Raw genomic sequence first — 24,327 nt, 5'->3', positions numbered from 1 at the left:
GGTGTCGAAGGCCGCGTAAACTTGGCTCTGGAAACGCATTGTAGCTGGAAGCAGCAAGAAGTAATCGCTTGTCGCTGCTGCCTCACTTCGTCACACCAGCGCTCCTGCAGTGAGTTTACCGTCACTGAGATCTATTCATGTCTGGCTTTGCGCACGACACCAAGTTTGTTAATTTAACGAGGAAGTGAAGATTTACTGTAATTTACACTGGCGATAACACACGCAGCTGCTTAATTATAGCTGTCTGGTAATTTGCTGTCGCAATCAACGTTTCACTTTTCGGGCGAAACTGCGACATTTTTTACCTTTATTAGCTCGCTTGACATATAGCTATGCTGATGTATAGACTAGGCGAATTCCTCTTATCTTTGCACAGAGTTGAAATCATTGCAACTTCTTTTCTGATAACTGTTAGCTCAGCAAGTTTCTAAAAGCCACAAGGAAGCAATGTTGCTGTCAGAACCAGCGGATTGCACTTAAAAGTGCAGGTTTTTAGCACGCACCTTGTGGATAGAAATTTTCGTACATATTTCTAGCGCGTTTTTCTTGCATACTTTACAGCCATGCTGTGTTCCTGCCATCAGCCTGGAGTCAATTTGGGTCTACATCATTCTTCGTTGACGACCAGCACACAAGCCCACAGTATTCTGCTAACTTTCTTGTACCTCTGATCTTAACATTTTCGTGTTTGCGGCCACTGGAACTGATCCTGCAGGATGACTAGGAAATTATGTAGCATACCCATGATCTCTTCTGTTCTGCATCTGCAACCATGGATGAAAGGCTGCACCCAGCGTGTGGTAGCTTCCTTACGGGCCGACGTGCCTGTAAATTCTGGGTTAATTTTTGTCTCTGTGACTGTACAAGCAAGTCCACAGAAATGCCCCACCAAATTTCTTAGTACATGTTAACTGCAATGTAATTGTCTGCGACCGCTGAGCCAGCCTGTAGCGAGTCTTGGTAAAACATTTAGTCGCCAAGATACCTGTGATAATTTTAGAAGTATTTGTATTTGCTTTCATGGAAGAACAGCCGCGCTCTGCCTCTGGTAACTTCCATCGAGGCTGTCTGATACCAGTGAATTTTTAGGATGAACTTGTGTTTGTGCGCGACTACTGAAGCAAGCACACACAAATCTTCCGTTAGCTTTTGGTACGAGTGCATTTTTGTGTCTATGACTGCTGGAGCGAGAATGCTGCAATACTTTAGTTTTTGTGTAGTCGCCAAGCTACGTGTGACGGCTTCAGCACTATTTGGGTGCGACCACGGAAAGGTTTGCTTACATAGTGGCCATCGAGCCTATGAACACTTACAGTGAATTTGTGTTTGTGACCACTCAAGTACAACATCTTGTAACTTCCAGTACCTGTGAAATCAGTTTGTTTTTGTGCCGTAGCAAGTGTATTGTAACTGCTTTCGTACTTGTGAGCTCTCCAGTAATGTTCTTGTCTGCAACTGCTTAAGTGATCCTTTAGTAATTTTATTAATGCCCAGTATACATAATAAATCTTTAGAGTACTCTGTGTGCGACCACTGACAGTAGACCCCCAGAAAGTTTGGAGTAGCTTCCTTCATGGCTAAGACATCTGTGAACATTCCACAAATATTGCATTTATGTGCTTTCGACCGCTGATGTGCCTGCGACCGCAGTAGGCCTAATGCTAACTTCCTTTGTACTCACCCTCCCCCCCCCCCCCATCCGCCTCGCAGAGCGCTTTTAAGCCGAGGTGCATCTGCAAAATATTAGCTCAACTGAAATCACCAGTTGAACTCGTTATCTTCCTGCAACTGTCTTATTGAAATAAATGCTGTATTTTTAATGAGATTCTCAAATGATTAGGCAGCCTGCAGAACCTAGTTCTGTAGCTTCGTCCCTGTTAGCACAAAAAGTATAGCTTGCATGTCTATATTTCTGAATTTAACGCATTTTTATCAAGTTGTATGTATTAGCATACCGTAGCAGGGAATTATGTGCACAATGCTTAACGGCACTGCAGCCTTTAGCATGCTTTGAGACACGGTGGGCTGAATTCCTGGCCTGTCTCTTGGTACTTCAGCTTTTTCATGAGAGAAATGTTTGGTCGCTTTTTGGACTGCTGGGAAGAGCCGCGCAATTCTTTTCCATCATTGTCCCACAAGCCAACAGAAAACCAGGCCAAACTTACTTTGTTAATGGTATGTAAAACGCAGCAGACCTGCTGCACTGCTAGGGCACATCATGAACAATGTCGCTATTATGCTAATTTATAATCAATATGGACGTCTTCTAGATATCCTAAATCCACAACCAAATGTCCCACAACGCCCTTTGGACGATTGGTAATAAAATGTCCCAGAAGCGTCCTACATCCTGACAAAGATGTCCTGATGTATTCGGGATTGTGCAATAAGAATAAGCCATATTTAAACATCTCTTGGACGTCCGAATATCCTATTATGACGTTCGTGGGACGTTCCTATGAACGTCATATTCGCGCGCATGGGACGATCCCCTGGACATGCAAGGATGATCCACAGGCTTACATATGTCCTAGGGGCGTTCGATTGTCCCGTTTTGAATATCTGTAATATCTGCAGTTGGACATCTGTAGGGCGTTGGTGGTTCAAATATGGGTCATCTTCAAACAACCTGTGGGCGTCCGAATATCTGATTTTGATGTACGATGGGTGTTTTTTAGATGTGCTTTTCTTTTGCGTCGGACAACCCTGCAGACATCCGTAGTACATCATTTGGACTTCTGTGGACATCCGACGGACGTCAGAATAACCGTCGTAGGATGACCTTTGCACGTTCACTGGAGATCTGTGGTCCAATGGGAATTTACATATGTTTTTTCCGTGTGTGCTTCGCAGGACCGAAAACTATATACGCGAAAATACACACAGCATGCAGGTGCATGCTGCATGAAGAACAAGAAAAACACTTGTTCGCAGAAGGGAACTGTACAATAACATAACAGAATGAAAGCCAGCACTGCGGCCCAATGCACGTGCAACCATCGAGCGGCATTATAAAAAATGAAGTAAAGAAGAGAAAGAAATGCATCTATTCCTAAGGCATAAATACATGTCATATGCAATTATAAACACCGTTTGAGCGGTCTGAACGCATATACCAGAGCGCAAAGTAGCACGAATGACTCTTTTCACAAGTATTGCCAGCAGTTTCCAACGGCGCGACCTTGTGCGGCCCGATCGCAGCGCCGCCGCAGCAGTTTTGGTCGTCGCACGTCTCACTGCAAAGCATGCGCCGCCCAGCCGCTCGCCCCACTCAACCGTATTCTAGTACACTAGACATTCACGTCCTCCGTGCATCTTCTGAATTTGTCTTCTCTTACTTAATGCGTTAGTGTCGTTAAAGCTGCATAATTAAGAAAGATTTAGCTTCCGAGCACTTCTCGCAGTACGATGAACCAGCACCTACAACAGTCGAGGCGCTCATTCTACATTGCAGAAAGTGGCGCCGTGTTTGGTCGCAGTTTGTGCGCGTGAATATCGGCCGCGAGTCTGATACCCTACATTTGCTCGCAGGTTGACGAAACTTTGCAGCATAGAAGGAGCAAGAAAGCTGCGGTAAGTTGTTCGGCTATACCTAGCGTTATCTAACGCGAGATTTAAGCACGTAGTAACACTTTAGGGACTGATCGTTCCATGTACTGCGGCCTCGGGTGCATCCATCGTGTATCGTCCGGATTCTATCATTTTCTTTACCGTACTTTCGATCGCCTACGTGTGCAACCGCACGCGCGGGTGAAGTATCTTACACCAACAATCTTGCTCTTCAGCCTTTCGTGTTTTCACATTGTGCTCTGCGGATGGGCGGGGACGCGCGTGCCAGCTGCGCTTTGCGCCGCCGATCTTGTTTTCCTTGCTCGTTGGTGCCGAACACAACGCAACTCCATTTGCAGCGCTGGAAAATATCTTCTCTCTCGATGGACGCCAGCTGAAGTGCTCTGTTCAATGAGTTACGTGCTGAACTTTGTTTAATTGCAGCAATATAGAATGCTGGGCAAGCTGTGTGCGTTCATGTTTGGTAGCGCAAAAGGAAACACACACGCAGGTGGAGGGACACGACGGATGCGCTTACCGACAGCTGAAGCTATTTGGTCATTCCAGCGACGCAGGCGGCGTCACGTGGCCCTCCTCCGAAGCAGTCACCCGGTGTTAGAAATCAGCGACGCACTTCGGCGGTTCGGTCTGGCGGTATGCATGGACGCGCCGATAAGGAAAAAATGGAATAGTAATAATATGCGCAGCGTGCCGCAGTGCTGAAACAGTGCCGTAGCGACTGTTCACTGCTAAGGTATCATCAAAACGTACTTCAAGACAGGCGTAACAACCTGGGGCACTGGAACCAGTTACGAAGCATGTACTACATTTGCATGATGCTGAATCGCGTACAGAGGTGATCCCACTTGTCTACGATGATCGAGCCGAGCTCTGTGCAAGGAAGAAACAAATTTTAAGGGAGGTACCACGTTACGAAGAAACAACTTTAAACGCATGTGCAAAAACGTGAAACTCCGTTCAGGCACAAGTACATTGTCCTTAGTCAAACAGCTACACTAAAGTTCAGTTCATTCGCTCCGCCGTACGCTGCTCTAGACTCTAGACGAGTGTGATCACCCCCATACCTTACAAGTTTCATAAATTGTTGTATTATACAGCCGTTTTTTCTTTATTAGTTTATATTTCAAGATGCACTAAAGTTTGTTTCTTACTGCACTGGATTAATTTGTTGAACACAGGGGCACTTGAAAAACAACTAACGTCTGTTACCGGTATGCGGTTGCGTTGATTAAGTGTTTGTGAAAACACAAATATATGTCTTCATGCCCATGAGCATTTTCAAGGCTGTAACGACATACTGACCTTTACAGAGCCTGTACCTTCACATGCTGCAGTGTTAACGTAGTGTGGCGGGCCCTTAATTGCACTCGTCTGCAGGCAGAGCAATTGAACGCTGATTTCAGTGCCTCTAATGAAATAGTAAGCTGTTGGTTTGACATGATTTTTGCAAAGGGTAGCGCAGAAGCGTTGCGGAAAAAGGAGACATGGACAGGAAAGACGCTCACCTGCAACTAAGTATATTTTCAGAGAGAAAACAATTTCACACAACCTAAAAAAGATCAGGCAAATACATGGCGTTGACCTCGCCTTCACAGCTCTTCTCAAGCTCTCTCAGTTGTGCACCCTTGCAAAACGGTCATAAGAAGAACAAGACCTGTGAAAAGAAACCCACGGAACCACTCGCCTCCTGGGCCATTGAAATGAAATATGATACCACTCGACTGTGGGATAGCTTATATTGGGCAGCCAGGGCACTGTCTAAATGACAGGCTAAGAGAGGAAACTCTTCGTTTTAAAGGCCCTGAGCAACTCCACGCACCTTCTTGCGAACACAGGGATTGTGTCTGTAAACCCCCTTTTCGATAAAGTTGAGATAAAAAGCAGATCCAAAGGCAGACTCGAAAGGGAAATCCTGGAGGCAGGTCAGATTCCCATTCATGCTTACCTTTGTATGGGTGCCCTCTCAGTTCATCTGATGGATAAGGAATTTAGGTTCTTCGCCCTTGGCTGAAGTTTCTACGCCCCCTTCCTCTGTCACTCTCCCCCTGCCCACTCCGAAGGTTTTTTTTTTTGAATGACTTCTGTCAGGCCACTTGCACGTGCCATTATTGCTATCACTTACACTATAGCTGTCATTATTGATGTAGTGATGCATGCCCTGTTGTTAGGCAAATTTGATATATATAGAAAGTGTAAAAGTTTTTTTTTTACAATTCTTGATGACAGCGCGTGCGCAATAACGTTCCTGGTGGTTTGTCTCTGAATATATACTTAGTCGCAAGTGAGCGTCTTTCCTGTCCCCGTCTCCTTCTTCTGCAACGCTTCTGTGCTCTCCTTTGCAAAAATCATCTGTAATGAACTTGATGCCGCAGCATATGAAGAGACTTGCATTGAATGTAGCTTCGCTTTCATTTACACACCTTTGCGTCTCTTTAGTGAGAGAGAAAGCATGGTTTACAGCTAAACTAGGCGCCTGACGTGCTGTGCTGCTCGAGAAGCACAAGCTTGCTAGATCGCCTTATCACCGTCTCGGCAGCCATTTTTACCTACCGTCGTGCCGTCTATAGGCGCTGGAATGATGGAATTGTCCACACACACACGAAAAAAGCCTTAATGTGCATACCCCTCCCCAAAAAGGCCCCATGCATACGGTGCGCATGTGTAGTAGTATCCTGTGTGCTGTCCATGGCCCCACAGCATTATTTATTTATTTATTTATTTATTTGTTTATTTTTGATACTCTCAAGGCCCACAGGGTATTAGGGAGAGGAGTGGGAAGATGGTATGATTGTGGCACACTTTCTTAAAGTTGGTGATACAGGGTTGTTGGTGATACAGGGATGAATGCAGTGAGGTGTTCTATTGTGTGCTGGTGTGCAGGATGACGGAGTTGGCAGTAGCACTCGAGCAGTAAATCGGCGCTCTGACCATGGACTGAGGGTCAACACATTATGAAAAAATGTGGAGGACAATTAAACTTCACCTTTAAGAGTGGAATGCGATAGCGTTCACAGACCCCTTACTTCTTTTCATGCTTCTCGGCAACTGTAGCTTGTGTAACCATAACGTTTATCGGGGAACGCTGGCTGCGAACTCTATGCACAAAGGTGAGCTTTCTCGTGGAAACATGGCCTCTTGCATGGGTCAGTCTCCTGTTATTGTTTCACAGTTTTAATATTTTACTCTGAGAAGAGCTAACATAAAAAGGACATGTGCTGTCGGTGTTTTTTTTTTTCATTACATTTGTTTGTGGGCTGCCATTCTCAAAATTCTAAGGAATAACTTTGTATTTGTAAAAAATGAAAGACAAAGTATGAGCAGCTTTGGTGCTAGAGAAGTGGTTGGGTATGTGTGGTTCGAAATGTGCTTCGTAATTCTTGCTGAGGCAACATCCGACGCCGGACACCAGATTTTCTGCGACACGGGCTCCTTAACGCAGTCACATTAATATAAGCTGGACGAAGTGGAAGTTGGTTCGTAAAGTTGGGATGCGTAATAAATTTTAATAAATAAACATAGACATGAATTCTTGCACTGCAAGGTGAGATCAGAAGACAAGGGTTGCGTTCACGGAGGAGACACTAGCATGACGAGAATAATTGGACAAAATGAAATGGGCGGCGCAGTTGTGATTGGACTCAAGAATCTTTGTCTCAAAAATGGAATCCAGAAAGTATTATCTCACAGTGAAGCATGAGTCAAGGTTGGTAAGCTCGCTGCGTACAAGTGATAAAGAGGGCTGGTTTACACACCTGCTATTTTGTGAGATGAAATATGCTTGTACAATCTCGTGTGCAAACTGATAGCAATGACACGATGGCTGTAGAAAACTTTTGTATCTGAAAATTTTGTGCTGCAGTCACACTCTCGGAAATGAGCAGAAAGACTGAAATTCAGTGTTCCTTTTAATTCTTGTGCTTCCTGAGCCACTCATTGAAGCAGCAAACAGTTTATTGTAAGTGCTGCCATAGTTAAGAGGTATATCGTAGGCATTACCCTGTTTGGACAAGGGGAACCGGCTGGTGTGTGTCATATGTTTGAATGCTTTATTTAGACAATACATTGTCTGGGATGTAGGGGCTAAAGGCAGATGCAACTGCCTGACAAAGGCCCCCCTACCCGTACCTTGCTCAGGGGGTGGAACATCATGAAAATACAGTGCAACTATGTAGAAACAACAAAAGGAACAAAGCTTATGCGGTAACAAACAAGTATACAAAAAACGTGAGATTGTTACACTTTATACATATCATCAGTAATGTGCAAGAACAAGGAAATATTTAAGCGAGCGTATAATACTGATCAGTGTTGCAAAACATTATATAGGAAATAGGAGAAAAAAATGTAAGAGAAACAACAACTAAAATAAAAAGTTATCGAGACTGCAAGGACATTTAAGTACCATTAGAAGCTTAGCAAGAGATAATTCCTAACCTTTTTTTTTAGACTGTAAGCAGACCTGCATGGCTGAATCATATTAGCGATTACTCGATTATTGTTTAGGAAATGAGGTACTATGTAGGCGAGTGCCTGAGTACCATATTTGGTTCTAGACATAGGTGTTCTAAGTCGGTTATGCCTAAGGTGATATTGTGAGTTGTCGGATGACGAAGATATGGACAGGGTATTTGGGTCATGCAGAATTTCACTATGTGTATATTGGAATAGATGATCTATTGTATGTTTACCTTGGAAAAGTATGGTGCAGTGTGGTCACTTCGTTTAAGGTTTTATATGCAACGCACAGCTTTTTTTTGTAGGATTACCGTATTTACTCTAATCTAGGTCGACCCCAATTCTAAGCCGACCCCCTAAAGTCCGAAGCCAACAGAAAGATATATATTACTTCGAGTGTAGGCCAAACAAAACAAAGCAAGAACAGCGTTCTCAAAATGCAAACAGCATCTATAGAATCTGAACGTGCAGAGCTCATTCAATGTTGTCGTCGCTTCTAGACTTATCACTTTGTTCCTTGTAACTGTCACCTTCAAACAGTGCACTATCTTCGGTACCAACAAGCGCATTAGATATGCTGCACTTTTTGAAGGCACAAACGATCAAAGTACCTGGGATGTCGTCCCACGCTGCAGCTTCCGAGCCCGCCAGCTGCGATAGCAATGCATGTTTGATGCGGCCCATTGCCGTTTGCATGTGGTCTTCATCTATCAACCAGTCTGTGTAATATTTCTGCAGATGATCCTTGAAAGGTTTGTTGATGCAGACATCAAGTGGCTGCAACTGGCCCGTCATGCCACCCGTTATGACAGCGAGGTCCGTGTTTGCTTGGGTGAGCGCAGCCTTCACGTTGTGGGTCAAGTGCCCACGGTAAGAGTCGACGACAAGAAGTGCACACCGATACGGCCAACATGACACAGGTCAAAATGGTGACCTCGCTTGTGTATGGTTGGCTACTGGCACAGGTAGTAGCGGCTGCGATACTGACTTTTCTAGATGGCGCTAGCTATGCACCATATTTAGCAGTTTCAATCAAGAACTGGCGCGTTTTTTAACATCCCCGAATCTAAGCTCACCCTAGAGTTTGGAATATGATTATTTGGAAAAAACTATCGGCCTAGATTCGAATAAATACAGTATTAACCTGTGTAAATTTGTCTTAGTAGTTGTACCATAGAATAAAGAACAACTTTAGAGAAGGGAAACTAACTTCTGCAGTGGTTCGAAAATAAATAGCGGCAGCGCATGGAACTTACCTAGGTGGACGCCAGATAGCGCTGCTAAAACAGGAAGCGGAAATGCGCATTTTTCTTTTTTTTTTTAGAGCAATATCCAATATGACCACTTTTTGCCGGTCGTGTACGCTTGTATCTGCTTGTACACGCCGTACTCGCCCCGCCGGCTATGCGACATGCCTCGATGCCTCGGCTGCCACGTAGCCAGTGCGTTCTAATTGCCAGGAGACCAAATAGCCTCTACTGACGCCCATACAAACAAGACACAAGTGAGTGAACAGAACGTGCGACTTTATTGGCAGAAGACAAGCAGTGTACATTCTCGTGCAATAGCAGAAATAAATTTGTATGTCGAGATACGCTGGAATCATTGACGCGAGCTCATAAACGGCTCACCGTCGTCGTCGCACATGGCGGTCTAGTAACGAGCGACAACCAGCGGCGCAAGCAGATTGGACAGAGTGTCCTGCTTGTCTGCAGCGGCAGTCGCCGTTAAAGATGAGCAACTTGCATTGCAAAGCAATCGGGTGAACCAGGCATCTGCTGCCGCAGCCAACACAGCGACATGGACTACTTGGCATTTTAGCGTTAACTCCTTTCCAACCTGCACGTTACTTTTCTTTCGGGGGCCGCTAGTCTGTGGCTCGCACTTGGTGTCCCACATTTTCTCAATATGGCCAAGTCGCTTTCGCGGGCATCACCTTCATCAGCCACTTTTGCGGGCCTTTGCACCCAACTTCACGCACGTCGGACCATGTAAGCACGTATGCCGATCTCCATTCGTGCTTAATCGCGGCCGAGAAAGGCAACAGGCACAATTTTCCCATGGCTGCAGTGGGAAAGGCTGAACGGGGAGCACGAATCACGGTGTGTAAATTAGGAGTCTATGTCGCTGCGCAGATTGCAGGAGGAAATGCTTACTTCGAGAGAATGCTTTCCAATGCAACTGACCAGGCCGCCACATCCGATAAGCATAACACGGCGACCGTAACCAAGGGAGATAACAGCAAAAATAAACGGCAATCATTCACCACATAGTGTTCAGAGAATACATTATACATTGACTACGAACCATATGGCAACAGTGAGCATTCACATCGACAGGTCTCTTAGGATACATTCAGCCGCCTACTTACAATCATAATGTTTGCCTTCGTCGCATGTGGTGGTCTGGTAACGAGCGACAACCCGCAGCAGAAACAGATTAGACGATGTGTCCCACCTGTTTCCAGCGACAGTCGCCCTTAAAGATGAGCAACTTGCATTGCGAAGCAATCGGGTGACGCAAGCATCTGCTGCTGCAGCCTACACAGCGACATGGACTACCCGGAATTTTAGCGTTGACTCCTTTCCAACCTGCACGTTTCTTTTCGGCCGAGGGCCGCTAATGTGTGGCTCACATTTGGTGTCCCACTTTGTCTCAATGTGGACAAGTCGCTTTCGTGGGCATCACCTTCGGCAGCCACTTTTGCGGGCCTTTCCACCCATACAGCTATCAACTTCATACACGTCCGACAACGTAAGCATGTATGCTGGTCTCCGTTCATGCCTAATCATGGCCGAGAAAGGCCAGAGGCACAATTTGCCCATGGCTGCAGCAGGAAAGAACAAACGGGAGCACCAGTTACGGTGCACGTATACTGGGAGTCTACATCGCTGTGCGGACTGCAGGAGCAAATGCTTACCAATGCAACTGACCAGGCCCCCACATCCGAGAAATGTAACACGGCGACCACAACCAAGTGGGGCAGCAAAACCAGATTCTACTATCAATCATTCAGTGTAGGTTGCGCAAAGACCCAGGCTATTGAGGAAGAAGAGCAATCATCGAGACTAGGAACATGGACAATGAGAAAGCTTGCATTCAAGAGAGAAGCCACTCTGCTCTGCAAGCATTGAATGCCAAAAACATCAAGAAAAGTAAAATGGTGCATAGCAAACGGTGCGTAGGTTAATGCAAGACACATGTTGATGTTGCATCAGCTATTTCGGGAGAGGAATTGTGCATGACAATATACACTAAAAGGTACTGCTACAGATATGTTATGCTACTAGACAGTGACTGGTATTAAGTATCAGCGAAGAATCGGTTGACCTTTATGTTTGGATGAGGATGAATGATCTCTAACGAGAATGGGCAATGAAAAAGCTTGCATTTATAGAAGAAAAATTACACTTGGCACAAATGGAATTTACATGGCCAGGAAGCTGATTAAGGGCAAACTGACGGAACTCTTTTGGCCAGCATCGTCCGTGCTTGATCAGAAGTTGCAGGTGCATCTGAAGACGAAGAATTTCTATAAAGTCCTTTTTGAGTTACCTGGATGACTCAGCCAATTTGTCTGGGCTGGTGGAATGGTGGCTGAAGCTCTTTTCAGTCTTGACACAGTGCTCTGCAGACTTGATATCTCATGCAAGTTCTTCTGCATGCGCTTCTTTGTTCGTGGTGTAAAAGCCTTGCAAATTCGGCTCCAGCCCCTTTCTGTTGGTGTGGATAGGAGCTCCTGTGATGACCAAGATATGCTTTGCATGGACTCTCTTGGGGCAGAACGGCGACACATGAGATACAGGACAGATTAGCCAAACTCGTGTGTTTTCTTTTTATGTTCGAACCAATTATACTGAACCATAAACATGAACAAACATTCATTTCTGCTGCAAACAAATGGCATGTATCTCAAGACTAGCAAGCCAATACAGTATATATCAGGCGTATTTATTTCTGAACCACGTGTTGTTTACTTTGTAGCAGCAGCCAACATCCACACAATGGCCTTGTTGTAGCAGGCATCAGCTTCTGTTTAGTGCGTGGAGTGTGTTGCTTTATACTAGTGCCATCCTCAATACTGCATGTCTAGAACAGAAATTTTGACTGAATCAGAAATTGAAAAAGCACAGTTTTTCGATATGAAATGCAAAAAGGTGTGACATATATATTTTAATGGTTTGCGACTACAGAATGCACGCAAATGTACACTGTCTGCTCTAGGGTGCTGAGGCAGCAGGTTAAATAAATATTGCTATTGTCCATAAAATTGATGTCTGCCTAACTGTACAATGCATGTAAACAGCTTAAGTATTATTAAGATTCAAATGAGAACATTTGTGCGTTCATTTATACACTAGAAGAGATCACACTGCTGGTTCCACAAGCAAATGCTTCATGAAAGTCATGAAGCTATTAGAAATGATGTATTATTTTTCTGCACGAACGTGATGCACTGCTTCACTACTGCAAAAATAAGTGCTCTACAGTACACCAAACTGAACAGCAAGAACATTTGGAACCAACAAATACGAAATATGAGTGAATTATCACGTTTAGAACTGTTTAATACATTAAATTCTGTACTTTCACATCATTTTACCAAAGGATTATTCGGTTTTGTGAACGCAAGAAGTTGCCGGCAGACTAAAAAAAAAGTTTTATATGTAAATTGTTAAGGTTACCCAGTCACCTATGGCCACGGCTACAATAAGATGAAAAATGAGACGCGCGTTCCGATATCGCTCTTTCTTTCCCTATTGTGTGTGTATAACGACAGCCTTGCAAGTAACGGTCTATTTAGGAAACGGCAACGGAGAATCCCGACTGCCAGATGTTGTGCAGGATCTAGTTCGTTAACTTGTGCCCGCCTGGAAGGTAATGAGACGGATATTATATAGCGATTCAAGCAGCGGTGTTAAACGACTCAGCGTTATTGCCGTTGTCAGCTGCAGCAGAATCCAGCTCCCGTTTCGATGCAGACATGTTCCGAATGGCTCGCGACCGAAACCCAACTTTCGGGCTTACATGTCCGCTTGCAAACACGTCACTTCACCACAGGTTAAATAATGCGAGACATTGAAGTGCAGTAAAGTAGTTTTAGCAAAAAAGAAGCAACCAGACTGAGTGCACGAACGAATGAATCCGTGCCGCCATGCACTCGAAAATACCGGTAAAAATTTAAAATCCAGGCGAGAGGTCATGTGAAAGATCGACGATGCTGAACGCTATTTGCATTTATAAGGACGAAGAAACAATAAACACACAAAGAGTACAACATCTAATTAGCAATGATAATTTTGCCCTTTTCCTTATGTAATAAAAATGCTTCGGTAATATTAAGAGAAAGCTTGTAAGATGAAATTGCTCTTATTACGGCACCTCTAGCGGAAAATGTTGAAGCTAACGAAGCATCCCGAAGTGATTCTACTATGCTGGTGTTGTTAGCAGCAGCGCACGGTCGATATTTTCGCCCTCTGTGGCCATTTGTTGAACTTGAGAGTGTGCGGGGCCTGGTTGTACCCCAAATTAGTAGACAGTAGTATGTATGTGAATGAACAAGGGTATGATATAACTAGGTTTAACTATTTTGGCATCAAGGTTCTGTTATTATACAATATAGAAATTGACCTGCACATATTTGCATGTTATGTGGAGCACTCATGTGGTTTCCGGTAGTTGCCCATTTCCTTCTGACTGCTTACGGCGGCACACACCTTGCTCAGTGTGTTCTTGGCTGTGAACACCATCTGGATGCCAAGCCCAGAAGCAACCTTCTCAAGTTCAGCACAATGCGTTGGTGGGCTAGTTGGTGCAGATCCATGAATACTTTGTTTAGCGCAAAAACACAGACACAAGAAAGACGACAGGACAAGGCGCCTTGTCCTGTCGTCTTTCTTGTGTCAGTTGTTTTGCGCTAAACAAAGTATTCATGGCTTCTTCAAGTTGTATGATATGCAGAGTGTGTACAGGAGCGCAGCCACTGACGACCTGTCACCTTCTCTTGCTTATCTTCAAAGATACTCTCAGTTTCTTTGCCAACTTCTCAGAGGTGGATTCCAAAACATGTTTTGGAATCCAATTTCGGAAAACCACGCTACTTGGAACGCAACCTTCTTGGGATTTGTTTATAAGTGATTACTGACAAGATAGCATCCACCAGGATTGTTCTGAGGAATTGCGAAATGATTTTCCCTGCTGAAACTTTAGAATCTCAAATTAACAAAATTTGATATGTAACGAAGTTTTTCGCTGCAAGTACAAGTTCGTTATATCGAGGCTCACTTGTAAACCAATTCCAGGATGCGGAACTGCACTTGAATATATTTGAATTTATTGCTGATGCTGTGGTTTTCAAGCTTTCACTTGTGACTGTACATCGAGCAAGCCAAACAGTCATGCGCATTGTCAGTGCTGAAGTGCTGGTGTCAGCTGTCCCAGTAAATGTTTCATTGGAGAGCATTTTTGGCACATGCGAGGCAAGGCTTAATCGCAGAACACCTATGATACATAGAGAAGGGAAACTTTGCCTTCCACATTGCAACGGAAATAATAGTAGTGGTGACATGGTGAACTAACCTATCAGACCCACCACTAAATGCCACAGATGTACTCCTGCCTGGTATTCAGCCGTAAGAAAGGCAACTGCATCTTGAAGAGAGGCCTGCACTGGCTGTCTCTGGGTGAGCACACCAATTGAAGTACAGCTGCTGCGGGTTCCCCGTGCCCAGCCGAGTCAAGTCATAGGTTGAGCATTCGGTGCGGCTGTGGGCGACACTCCCTAACAAAATTCACCGTTAGCTAGATATAAAATAAATACATGTGCTCTCTCTGGCCTGGTCTCTGGTCACCTTATAGGTACTATCGGGGACAGGACTGCCCAGGACACGGCTACAACGGCTGAAGCGGGGGAAAACTATATTGCTGAACCGTCTAGTGATGGTTCGCCTGGTTCAAGATCAAGAACGAGCGCATGCGCATCCTAGCTTGCCACCAAGCATGTACTGGCTGGCACCTTCACATGAATTGCTCTTTGCTCACGGATCTTATGTGAGGTGCCGCTATGACGGCATCGGTTCAAAGCGTCTGCTGCACGTACTGCAGCGCTGGTGACAAAGCACTTGTCATGGTTTTCACCAGCAGGCACAAGCGGGTGCCAGCAGGCATCCTTTTAACTGCAGCAGTGGCTTAGTGGTAGAGCATCCCCCATGTATGCAAAGGGTACTGGGTTCAAATCTCGGTGTTGCAGGAAACCCGCGTATTTTTCAGATGCGCAGAGATGTCCCATGGCCTGACGCTTGGCCATTGTGGGACATCACACTTGGAGTAGGCTGTTCTTCCCAAACTAGAGGGCGTCCACACCTAATAGATGCTTTGGGATGCGACATGGGAAATTACTACCATGGGAACACCCCAGAAGCCCTTATTTGTGGCCACAGGGTTCACTCAGATTTACGCTGTACAGGCTCCTTCCCTACAAAAGGTCCCCTCTAAAGAAAGGCAAGCATAACAAAGAGGATTGTTGCACACATTTGAATAATGTGTGGTAGCACGATTTTAAAGTTGCAGCTGAAGTGGCCACTCGACCACAGCACCACAACTAATGCCCAGTCTCGGATGCTGGATAAAAACACACGTCATGTTTTCATTGAGCAGCTCTTATTATACTGACTGGACAAGAAAGTTTTGCCTTTTCCTTTCCTGTTCTTTCCAGCAGCCACCATTCCCATTGAGATACTCTTGGTATATATTAGGTATACACTGTATTTTCCAGACTGTAGTGTGCACCCACTGTATAGACCACAGCAACCAATATAGCTCTAATATAAATAGTTTTCTTTTAGATAGCCTGCACCTGCTGTATAGTCCATAGGGACTAACCGGTATACAGCAGAGAAGCAAACTTTGGCCATGCTTCTGTCCTGCACTACCATGCCTTCTCCCATGCTGGAATTTTCCTCAGATGTTCCAGGAAAGCAGCGCACATCCATACACCTCTTTCATTGACATCAAAATTTTTTTCCACTGCTCAATTGGGCTTTAGTTCTGGTGCTCTCTCGACGACACTGATCTTGAACGATGCTGTGAAGGCTTTGCATCTTTTTCCTGCCATCACAAGTGTTCCATGTTTTGCGCATCTTTGAAATTGCGCATAAATCCGTGGCACATTATGTAGTGAGATTTCGGGCATGTGCTCACAAGTCAAAATACTCAAAAGCTGCCACTTTACAGATTGTGAGCCGCATTCGCTTGCGCATCACAAGCTGCCCTTATGGGCTGGGAATATTGCTCGGGTGCAGCGACACTGATTATGCCGCCGATTTCTCTGTGTTTTAGCACAATAAAAATTTGTCGGCACAGTGTGTACTTATTTTCTACATATATGCTTCCAACCTTTAAAGAAAGAAATCTTGTATATTCCCCACTCCACAAAATTTCAACTTTTAAACTTGCATAATTTGCAAAACATGGTCCAGAAGGTACAGCATATATTCTTCGCGTTTTTGTGGACTGCAGGTTCAGTAATATTCTTTATTTCTGTTGCTCTCACCTGCTGCGATGGTATTGAAATTCAATGCACAGCTTGTATCGCACTGGTAAGGGAAAGGTGGTTTCTGTTATTTCGCATAAATTTTTGTGCAAGTTGCCGGACGACCTTAAATAAAGACACAGTCACCAATCTCAGTGTTTGCGCGTGCATAAATAATCAAGGTGCAGCAGCTGCATTATTGCTCTGTGCGATAAAAACGAAATAATTACACTGGCAAAATGCAAACGTAGAAAGGAAGCGAGTGCTGCATCTCGGAGAGAGTGGTGGCTGCTGCAAAGAAGAGCAAACGAGAGAGAGGGATGAATCGTAAGTCTCATCCAGTCCCATCTTGGCCGCGCCATGAAAGCCCTTCGATGGCACACTCACTGAAATGGTCAATGCTCGCACTTCTACATTCCCTGTGGATGCGACTGTTCTGATTCAGTCTAAAGCGAAGAGAGAAAGGGGCACCACACCACCTTCTGGTGATGCTAAGTGCAGGGCTGCCCCGTCCTGCGCTGAAGCAACACCGAGCTTGCGTCTGCTCCTCTTTCCCATCCGTGGCTCCACATGGCGATGGACACGAGTGAATGCATATGGAGCCCCTGCTCCCTATCTTGGAGGTAATATACAGTGGGCGGAGCAAGTGGAGATGGCTGGTAACTTTGTGTGGGCTGTGTTCTCGGGTGCCTACTGTTAGAGGTCACATAATCTCAAGTTTCTGTGACACGGTAAAGCCAGAGGCAGTGTGAAAGGTTGGCTCCCCCATACTGCCGTTCTTTACCACGCCAGCATTGTGGCAGCGCGTGTTCACAGTCGTCAAGTGAGATCTGTTAGTCTATGTTCGCATGACTCCATGCTTGTTGATTTAATTAATGAAACAGCACAGAATGTGATGTTGCAAACATTTCAAGGGGACTCACCCCCCCCCCCCCCTGCTTCGTGCCAAATGAGAAGTGCATACACTGGGTACACGTGGTACACTGAACATGTTTCTCAGGTGGCAGGTTCCTGATATTAATGCTATTTGTGCCTTTCCTGCAGCACTCGTCTGTTTTTAGCCTTAGCCAGCGTTGAGGGCGGAGTTGTAAGGGCTGCGGTTATAACCATGAACTTACTGCAGGTTGCAAACGACAAGTGGAGCTCTGTTTAATAAATATTTTATATTCTGTCAATAACGTTCAGATCACATTTTTTAATCTACCTCATCTAACAGTATGGTTAAATACATTGTACGTCTTTACCTTCATTAATGAGGTAATGTGGGGCGTCAGAATGAGCTATTGCACTCTACCTGGTGCAGCACCTCTCTGGGCTGAGTGAAGTGATGAACTTTTTCAATGCCTTAGTGAGGACTTTCAAAATGCCGGTTGTAGCACGATTGTTGGTAGCCGGAAATGCCACAAGTTGCATTGCATCAATTTCAAGTGTATATCGGCATCATCGTGCATTTCAATGACCTCCCGTGGCCTCACAGTGGCCTCTCACAAACCTCTTCGATCTAATTCTCTTTTATGATGAATAGCAGACTTAAGGGGTCAGTTTCATGGCACTGAAGTGGCTCTGTTAGCAAAATATTGAAACAGCATAGGAATAGTTTGTGAATGCATGTTTGTATGTATGTTTGTATTGTCTTTAAGCGCCGCCATGCTCCATGACATCAGTTCTAGTATAGTGCGGTTAAATATCCCTTATATTTGGTTTCCCTCATGGCTCATTATTATTGAACTGAGGTAAGTAATGGCATAATTTTTTTTATTGCAGTGTCCCGCTGTGGCCAGAGGGCAAACTTCTTGAACAGCAGCCGTGCTGTCCAGCTTTTGCCCAGAATCTCGAACAAGCGAGACGAAAAGGAAGCCTGGTTCTGCCACTATGACTGACAACAACAGGTTAGTTTTGTGTTTGTAGGAGGCATTGTGATGCTCAATTATGCAGTACTTTTTCTATTTTGAGTGCCACAAGTAAAGCATGGAAGAAATAATTAAGCAGGACATAGTACAATGAATCCATTGAATGGGTAGTTTTAGGATACAGGTACAGCCTTCGTATTGTAGGTTATGCACTGAAATAAAAAAATATTAGAAATTGTTCAAATAATATTCTGTAATAAGCTGGATAATTAGTACGTACAAAAAGTTACTCTGGTTGCGTAAGGAGACAACAGATCACCAAATACTGTAGGTCTCATAATCTTATATCGGGCCACTTCTTTCTTTACCAACTTGGCGAACGTTAGCTGGGATGCCCCGTGGGCGTGTGTATGTGGGCCTGTGCATGTTTTATGTACAGTTCATTTCTGCTATAGTTTTATTTTCTTGCTTTTAAGAGACAAAACCTTATGAGTGAAAGCCTTCCTTTATGGCCTTGACTGCAAGTTTTCTTGCTAAACTGCCGGAGATGAGTGTGCATGAAGTACCGTACTTATTCAATTATAAGGTGGTCACAGTTATAAGATAAAAGTACTGTTAGGGCACCAAAGAAAAAGAACATAATTATGCACACTAATATAAGGCAATGTAGTGTAGCTGATGGATTATTCAGACTGTGTGGGGATTGCCTGAAATGCGAAATAACCAGAAGCACCCAGAGTAGTCCGAAGCATTGGTGCGGTTATATGCGAATATCACCTTGAGGTGCAACTTACTTCTTGGCAGTGCTAATATCACCTTATGGAGTGGATTTACGGCAGCCTACGCTGCACTGCCTTAAGCCCACACTTATGTATACAGGGTGTCCCAGCTAACTAAAGCCAGAGTTTAAAAATATGTAGCGGGACAGCATCAAGGTAACATTGTTCGCCGTCGCTTGGAGATACAGAAATAAGTTTTTTAAATTATGTCTAATTAGATAATTATTGTAATTAATTACATTTTCAAATATTACAGTTAGGTTAGAAGTGTTAATAAAAAAAATTAGAGCGACACGAAAAACTCGATTGCTTCCAACAGGCCGCTCGAGGCACTTTGTGTATTCACAGGTTTCTTTCGAGGTTGGAAAAACATTTATGTAGCGTGCATTGAGCAATAGATAGCTGTATTGGGAATTTTTCGTGTTGCTCTACAATTTTCTTATTGGAGCCTTTTATCTAATTATAATATTTGACAAGTTGATTGATTAATTAGGACTAATTATGTAGCTAAGTGTAATGAAAAACATAATGTGAATGTCTCCAAGTAACGGCAAACAACATTACCTTTGTTCTGTGCAGCTATGTGGCATTCACATATTTTTAAACTCTAGCTGAAGTTAGCTGGAACACCCTGTATATAACTTATATGGGATGTCCCATGTAACTTTAGCCAAACATCGCTGCTTGACCGTGACGAGCCAAGTGGAAAGCAGACACGAAAGACAATCACAATGGAACAGAAGGAAGATATCTAAAGGCAGTTGGGTGAGGTTCTAACAGAATGTTTTCGTTTGACATTTTTATGCTCCGCTCAGAAGGAGCAAAAGCACGAATGTACATGCCCTGTCCACTTAGCCATGAGGGGACTAATGGAGTGAGAAACGCGGTCTGCATACAAGCTGCCCAAGCGGAGTGTCACAGCAGTCTTTCGCTAGTGAGGGTGGTCGATGCATGGGCTTTCCCTCGCGCATGCGTCGAGCCACCTTGTTTGCCTCACTCTCTGGAGATGGCTGCCTCCAGTCAAGCATTCTCAACCATGCCGTCCATGGCAACCACGCCTCTATGTTCATCTGCACAACACAAGGAATGAAAGTGATTTTGCATAGATAAAGCTCTGCTGAAAAAAGTTGCACGTGCTGACCCATTGGAATACCCTGTAGTGTGGGAGCATGTGCTGCAAAATATGGTGCACGCTGTGCAGTGCGTTGGCATCAGAGAGGATTGCATTGGATGCAGAATGCAAGCTTGCTGGCTATCACGTGGCATTTCCCAAGTCAATGCTTTATTTACACTAGATAATATGGACCAGTAATGCATTACAAGCACATGTCTAGTTACTTCATGGACAAATAAATTATATATATTTGCTTTACTTTATAGAAGTGACCTATGGAACTTTTTTTATTATAGCGAAGCTGTTCATGGCTAGGGTTCCGTGAAGCTTTCATGTTTGAGAGCAAAATCTATCGTCATCAACAATGGCTCGTACTCTCCTAATCAGTCATCATCAGCAATGACTCATATCCTCCAAGGCTGTTTATGGTTAAGGTTCCGTGAAACGTGCAGCGAGCAAAAACTACCATCATCAGCAATGGCTCGTACCGCCTGAGCAATGCAATGGCTCATCCCTCTCTTGCTGCTCTTGGTTGGCCATGTGCATCATGACGTAGTGTACACTGAACTGATCAAGGAATTGTTGGATATCCTCATAGGTGGTATGTGTTAGTGCTTCATGCATTTCATGGTACTTCTGCTTGAGCAGTTTCTACGTCTTGACTTCCTTGGGATTTTAAGTTGGAGGCAAGGGAAATGTGTTCATGTGGTACGAACACATTTATTTTCTTGATCGGTGGTAATGTGTTCCTTTGTTCAGTATTCTGTGCCGCCTCTGTGTCGTGTGCTAAACAGCTTCGCTGGTCATCGACCTTCACATGGTGGAATGGCTCATGAATTCTTTTTGTTTCGCTACCCTGAATTCGGCCATAGGGCGCTGCAACTACAAAAGGTCTGCTTCGCTAAACGCATAACTAAAACATGAATCTCGCTCGCCACTCCGCTTGGCTTAACAGGGCAGCTCGGAGTGGACCATAAGGATGCTCAAGTATAACGCTCTACTAAGTCACGCATTGCACACGCCAAAGATTGTTTTGTTGTTTTCAAATTTTATTGCATGCGTAGTCATGTACCGTTCCGCAGGCCGCAAAACCATCATCTTATTTCCATGTTTACAGTTGTGCACCCCATTGGGCATACATTGCAGCAAATGGCAACTATGGATATAACAAAGTAATTGATTTAAAGTAATTTCGCCATGCAGTCTCCCTTCACCTTTGTTATAATGAGGTTTGAGTATATTGTTATGTTCCACAACAAATCTTCCCTGCTGCAGGATTGCTGACAGCATTGGAGCATGCAGCACCAAGCTAGGAGGCAAGGATGCGACCGCTGGTTCCTGGGAGTGCCACGTGTGCCAGAAGACTTTGTGCTCCAGATGGTACCTCCGTGCTCACATGAAAATGCACTCGGGGACAGAGTCGCATGCTTGTACCGTGTGTGGCAAAAAATTCGCTGTGAAAGGGTCTTTAGTTATGCACCTTCGTGCACACACTGGTGAAAAGCCCCACAAGTGTTCTTTGTGCCCTGCGGCATTTGCACACAGAGCCAATCTGAACAACCACGTCTTGATTCATAGTGGGGAGAGACCATACGAGTGTGAAGAGTGTGGTCAGACATTTAGTGCGCGATCGCATCTTGTGACTCACACCCGTACGCACACTGGCGAGCAGCCTTGGGCCTGTGAAGAGTGCGGCAAGGGGTTCTCCGCCCGGTCCAACCTGGTGCGCCACTTGCGGTTGCACAGCGGAGAACGACCATACGTCTGCCACTTGTGCCCAACAACTTTCTCACAAAAGGGTCACCTCACCACTCATATCCATGCGCACATGCAAGAAAAACTGCACGAATGCCGCCTTTGTCTGAAGAAATTTGCTCGGCATGACAATGTTATGAGCCACATGCACAGGGTACACTATGCAGAGAATCCCAGTGCAGAGATGGTGGCAAGTGAAGTGTCTCTCTCACCGAGCAGCACCTCGATGCCGTGGCCAGGAACGATTCTTAGGACGTATAGCCGAGTGAGGAACCATAACCTCTGCGATCGTGTAGGTGCAGGCGATGCACAATAGGGAGACTTTGGACATGCTGTCAAAACACCTGTGCTTAGCTGCGTATTCTGTCGTTTTCGTTAGGTGTTCCTTGAGACTCTGAAACTGCAATCTGGGCTGCCTTATCCCTAAGGCCTATGATGAACATGTGGCATAAATGTTTTGTCTGTTTAGGCATTCTGTAGAAGCCACACATGATTAATTTATTGCTGCCGATAGCCACAAATCCTGTAGTTCAACTTTTTTTTTTTCTGGTATACTGTATAGACTCGTGCAAGGGCCACCCGCCACACCTTATTTTTTCATAATTCTGGCGAGGTGCACCCCTTACAGGGGACTAAACCTTTTGGGAAAAATAGAGCCATCCCAGCCAGCAACTCATGCACACCTCAATTCCATTGCACCAGAGTTGTTAACATGCAGATTTCACCATCTAATAGCGGCTTGAAAAAATGTGCAGCGCGCAACATCAGGCCACAAAATGCGACGGCTTCTCCTTTTTGAATTTTGTTCACAAATTATGGGCTGCCAAATTGGGGGTACTGCCCTTACACGAGTCTGTATGGTATTGTTCATTTTTGTTGGTGGAAAAATGCCCATAAAACGAATACTTTTGTCAGTTATTACAGAGAAAATGAGTTGAGAAATACATACTTATGGATGGAATGCTAAATTAATAAAATATTCTTTCCACCAGGCTATGTGACTGACTATGCGACATCCTGAAAGTGGCAAGATTTTAATATATTATGTATAATTAAGCATGTGTCACATTAGATCCGATCCTTCTGCAATAAGACTGCAATTGAAGTGCAGTCCTTTTGTAATGAGATGAGAGCAATTGAAGTGGTGGATTTGAAAATGTGCGCCTCTGTACCCGTGCCCTTTGGCGGGGCCAAATAGTTTGGCTGTGCACATGGCTGTTGTATGAGTGCCATGAAACATTATGACTGCAGCAGGATTGACCAGCTTTATGGAGCAGCAGAACACTGCTAGGTATTCTCTGGCCGCTGCAGACAGTGCCTAGGGACACCTTGGACGTTGCCAAACTTCACCCCAGCCTCAGTCGCTGCCCTTAGCGATCCTGCTCGGCCCAAGCTGCGCCTTCGCATCCATCGCTGTTGTACGGAGCCTGGGCTTCGCCCAGCTGTCATTGCTGCCTCGCCAATGCACTGTCGTTGGGCTTCGCCCTAGCCTGCGTCACCATATACAAACCGTGCGAGAACTGTGCTGCAGAGCCAGGTCGTGCCTTTGACTAGGGTGTCAGAACAAAATGTTCTTCCTTCTGCTTTTAGTTTTGTTTCACTGAAAAAGTTCTATTTCTGTTCCGGAACAAAAAAAGAAACATCAGTAATAGTTCATAACGGTTTTGGTTCGCGTGCAAAAAGTTTCAAAGCAATGTAACGATAAAAACATGGTACTTATATTTTTCCATAAGTGAGTTATAAATTTGGAGATCATGCTCAGTGCCTTGAGTCAAGGCGGAAAATTATAAATAACATTGGGGTTACGTTTTTACTTGGGTCATAAATATCCTTTCTTTTCGTTTTTCGTTTGGTTCTGTTCCGATACGCTGGCTATGACAGACCCACAGTGCCCTGGCCTCAGTGACTTCTGTTGCTATGTCCCAGGGCAAAGCTTATATGAGAGACGATTGCGGCAAGTTGGTTGCGTTGGCAAACGTGCATAATGACAAATACTAAACACCACAAAAAAGACAGGGACTAAGAAATGAAACAGACGTAACAGCATCATGCAGGGCTCCTAGAAACAGCTAGTATTTTGTCAGTACCACCTCTAAGAGAAGTGCATTGTCTTCTTTTTGTTCTCGTACTGCCCTGCCATCATGTTATGCCTACACCACTATGCCTTTCATTCTATCCTCTGTAGGCTGACCATATCGCTCAGCTGGCGTGTAATATTATTTTAGCATTCAATGCTTTCCTCTTGCAGTTGTATTCTCCCTACTACAGTTCAGA

General features: G+C 44.7%; 1 protein-coding gene across 5 annotated transcripts; it reads left to right on the top strand.

The window, feature by feature from the left end:
• The first annotated feature begins 3,186 nt into the window (after positions 1 to 3,186).
• LOC135905244 (zinc finger protein 300-like) lies at positions 3,187 to 23,049 on the top strand. 5 transcript variants are annotated; one of them, XM_065436252.1, is made up of 5 exons: positions 3,187 to 3,345; positions 3,532 to 3,573; positions 8,764 to 8,857; positions 18,320 to 18,444; positions 21,574 to 23,049. In XM_065436252.1, exons 4-5 carry the CDS (start codon positions 18,428 to 18,430, stop codon positions 22,367 to 22,369), a joined length of 813 nt encoding a protein of 270 aa, XP_065292324.1. In that variant the 5' UTR covers positions 3,187 to 3,345; positions 3,532 to 3,573; positions 8,764 to 8,857; positions 18,320 to 18,427; the 3' UTR covers positions 22,370 to 23,049. The 5 variants fall into 5 exon arrangements, with proteins under 5 accessions (XP_065292324.1, XP_065292322.1, XP_065292321.1 ...); XM_065436250.1 differs by lacking the exon at positions 8,764 to 8,857; XM_065436249.2 differs by having other exon boundaries at positions 3,187 to 3,573; positions 8,764 to 8,895.
• The last annotated feature ends 1,278 nt before the right edge of the window (positions 23,050 to 24,327 follow it).

Source organism: Dermacentor albipictus, chromosome 8 (genome assembly GCF_038994185.2).
Source record: "Dermacentor albipictus isolate Rhodes 1998 colony chromosome 8, USDA_Dalb.pri_finalv2, whole genome shotgun sequence".
Lineage (NCBI taxonomy): Eukaryota > Metazoa > Arthropoda > Arachnida > Ixodida > Ixodidae > Dermacentor > Dermacentor albipictus.
Note: the sequence above shows the minus strand (reverse complement) of the source record. Positions and strands in the feature narration are given on the sequence as shown.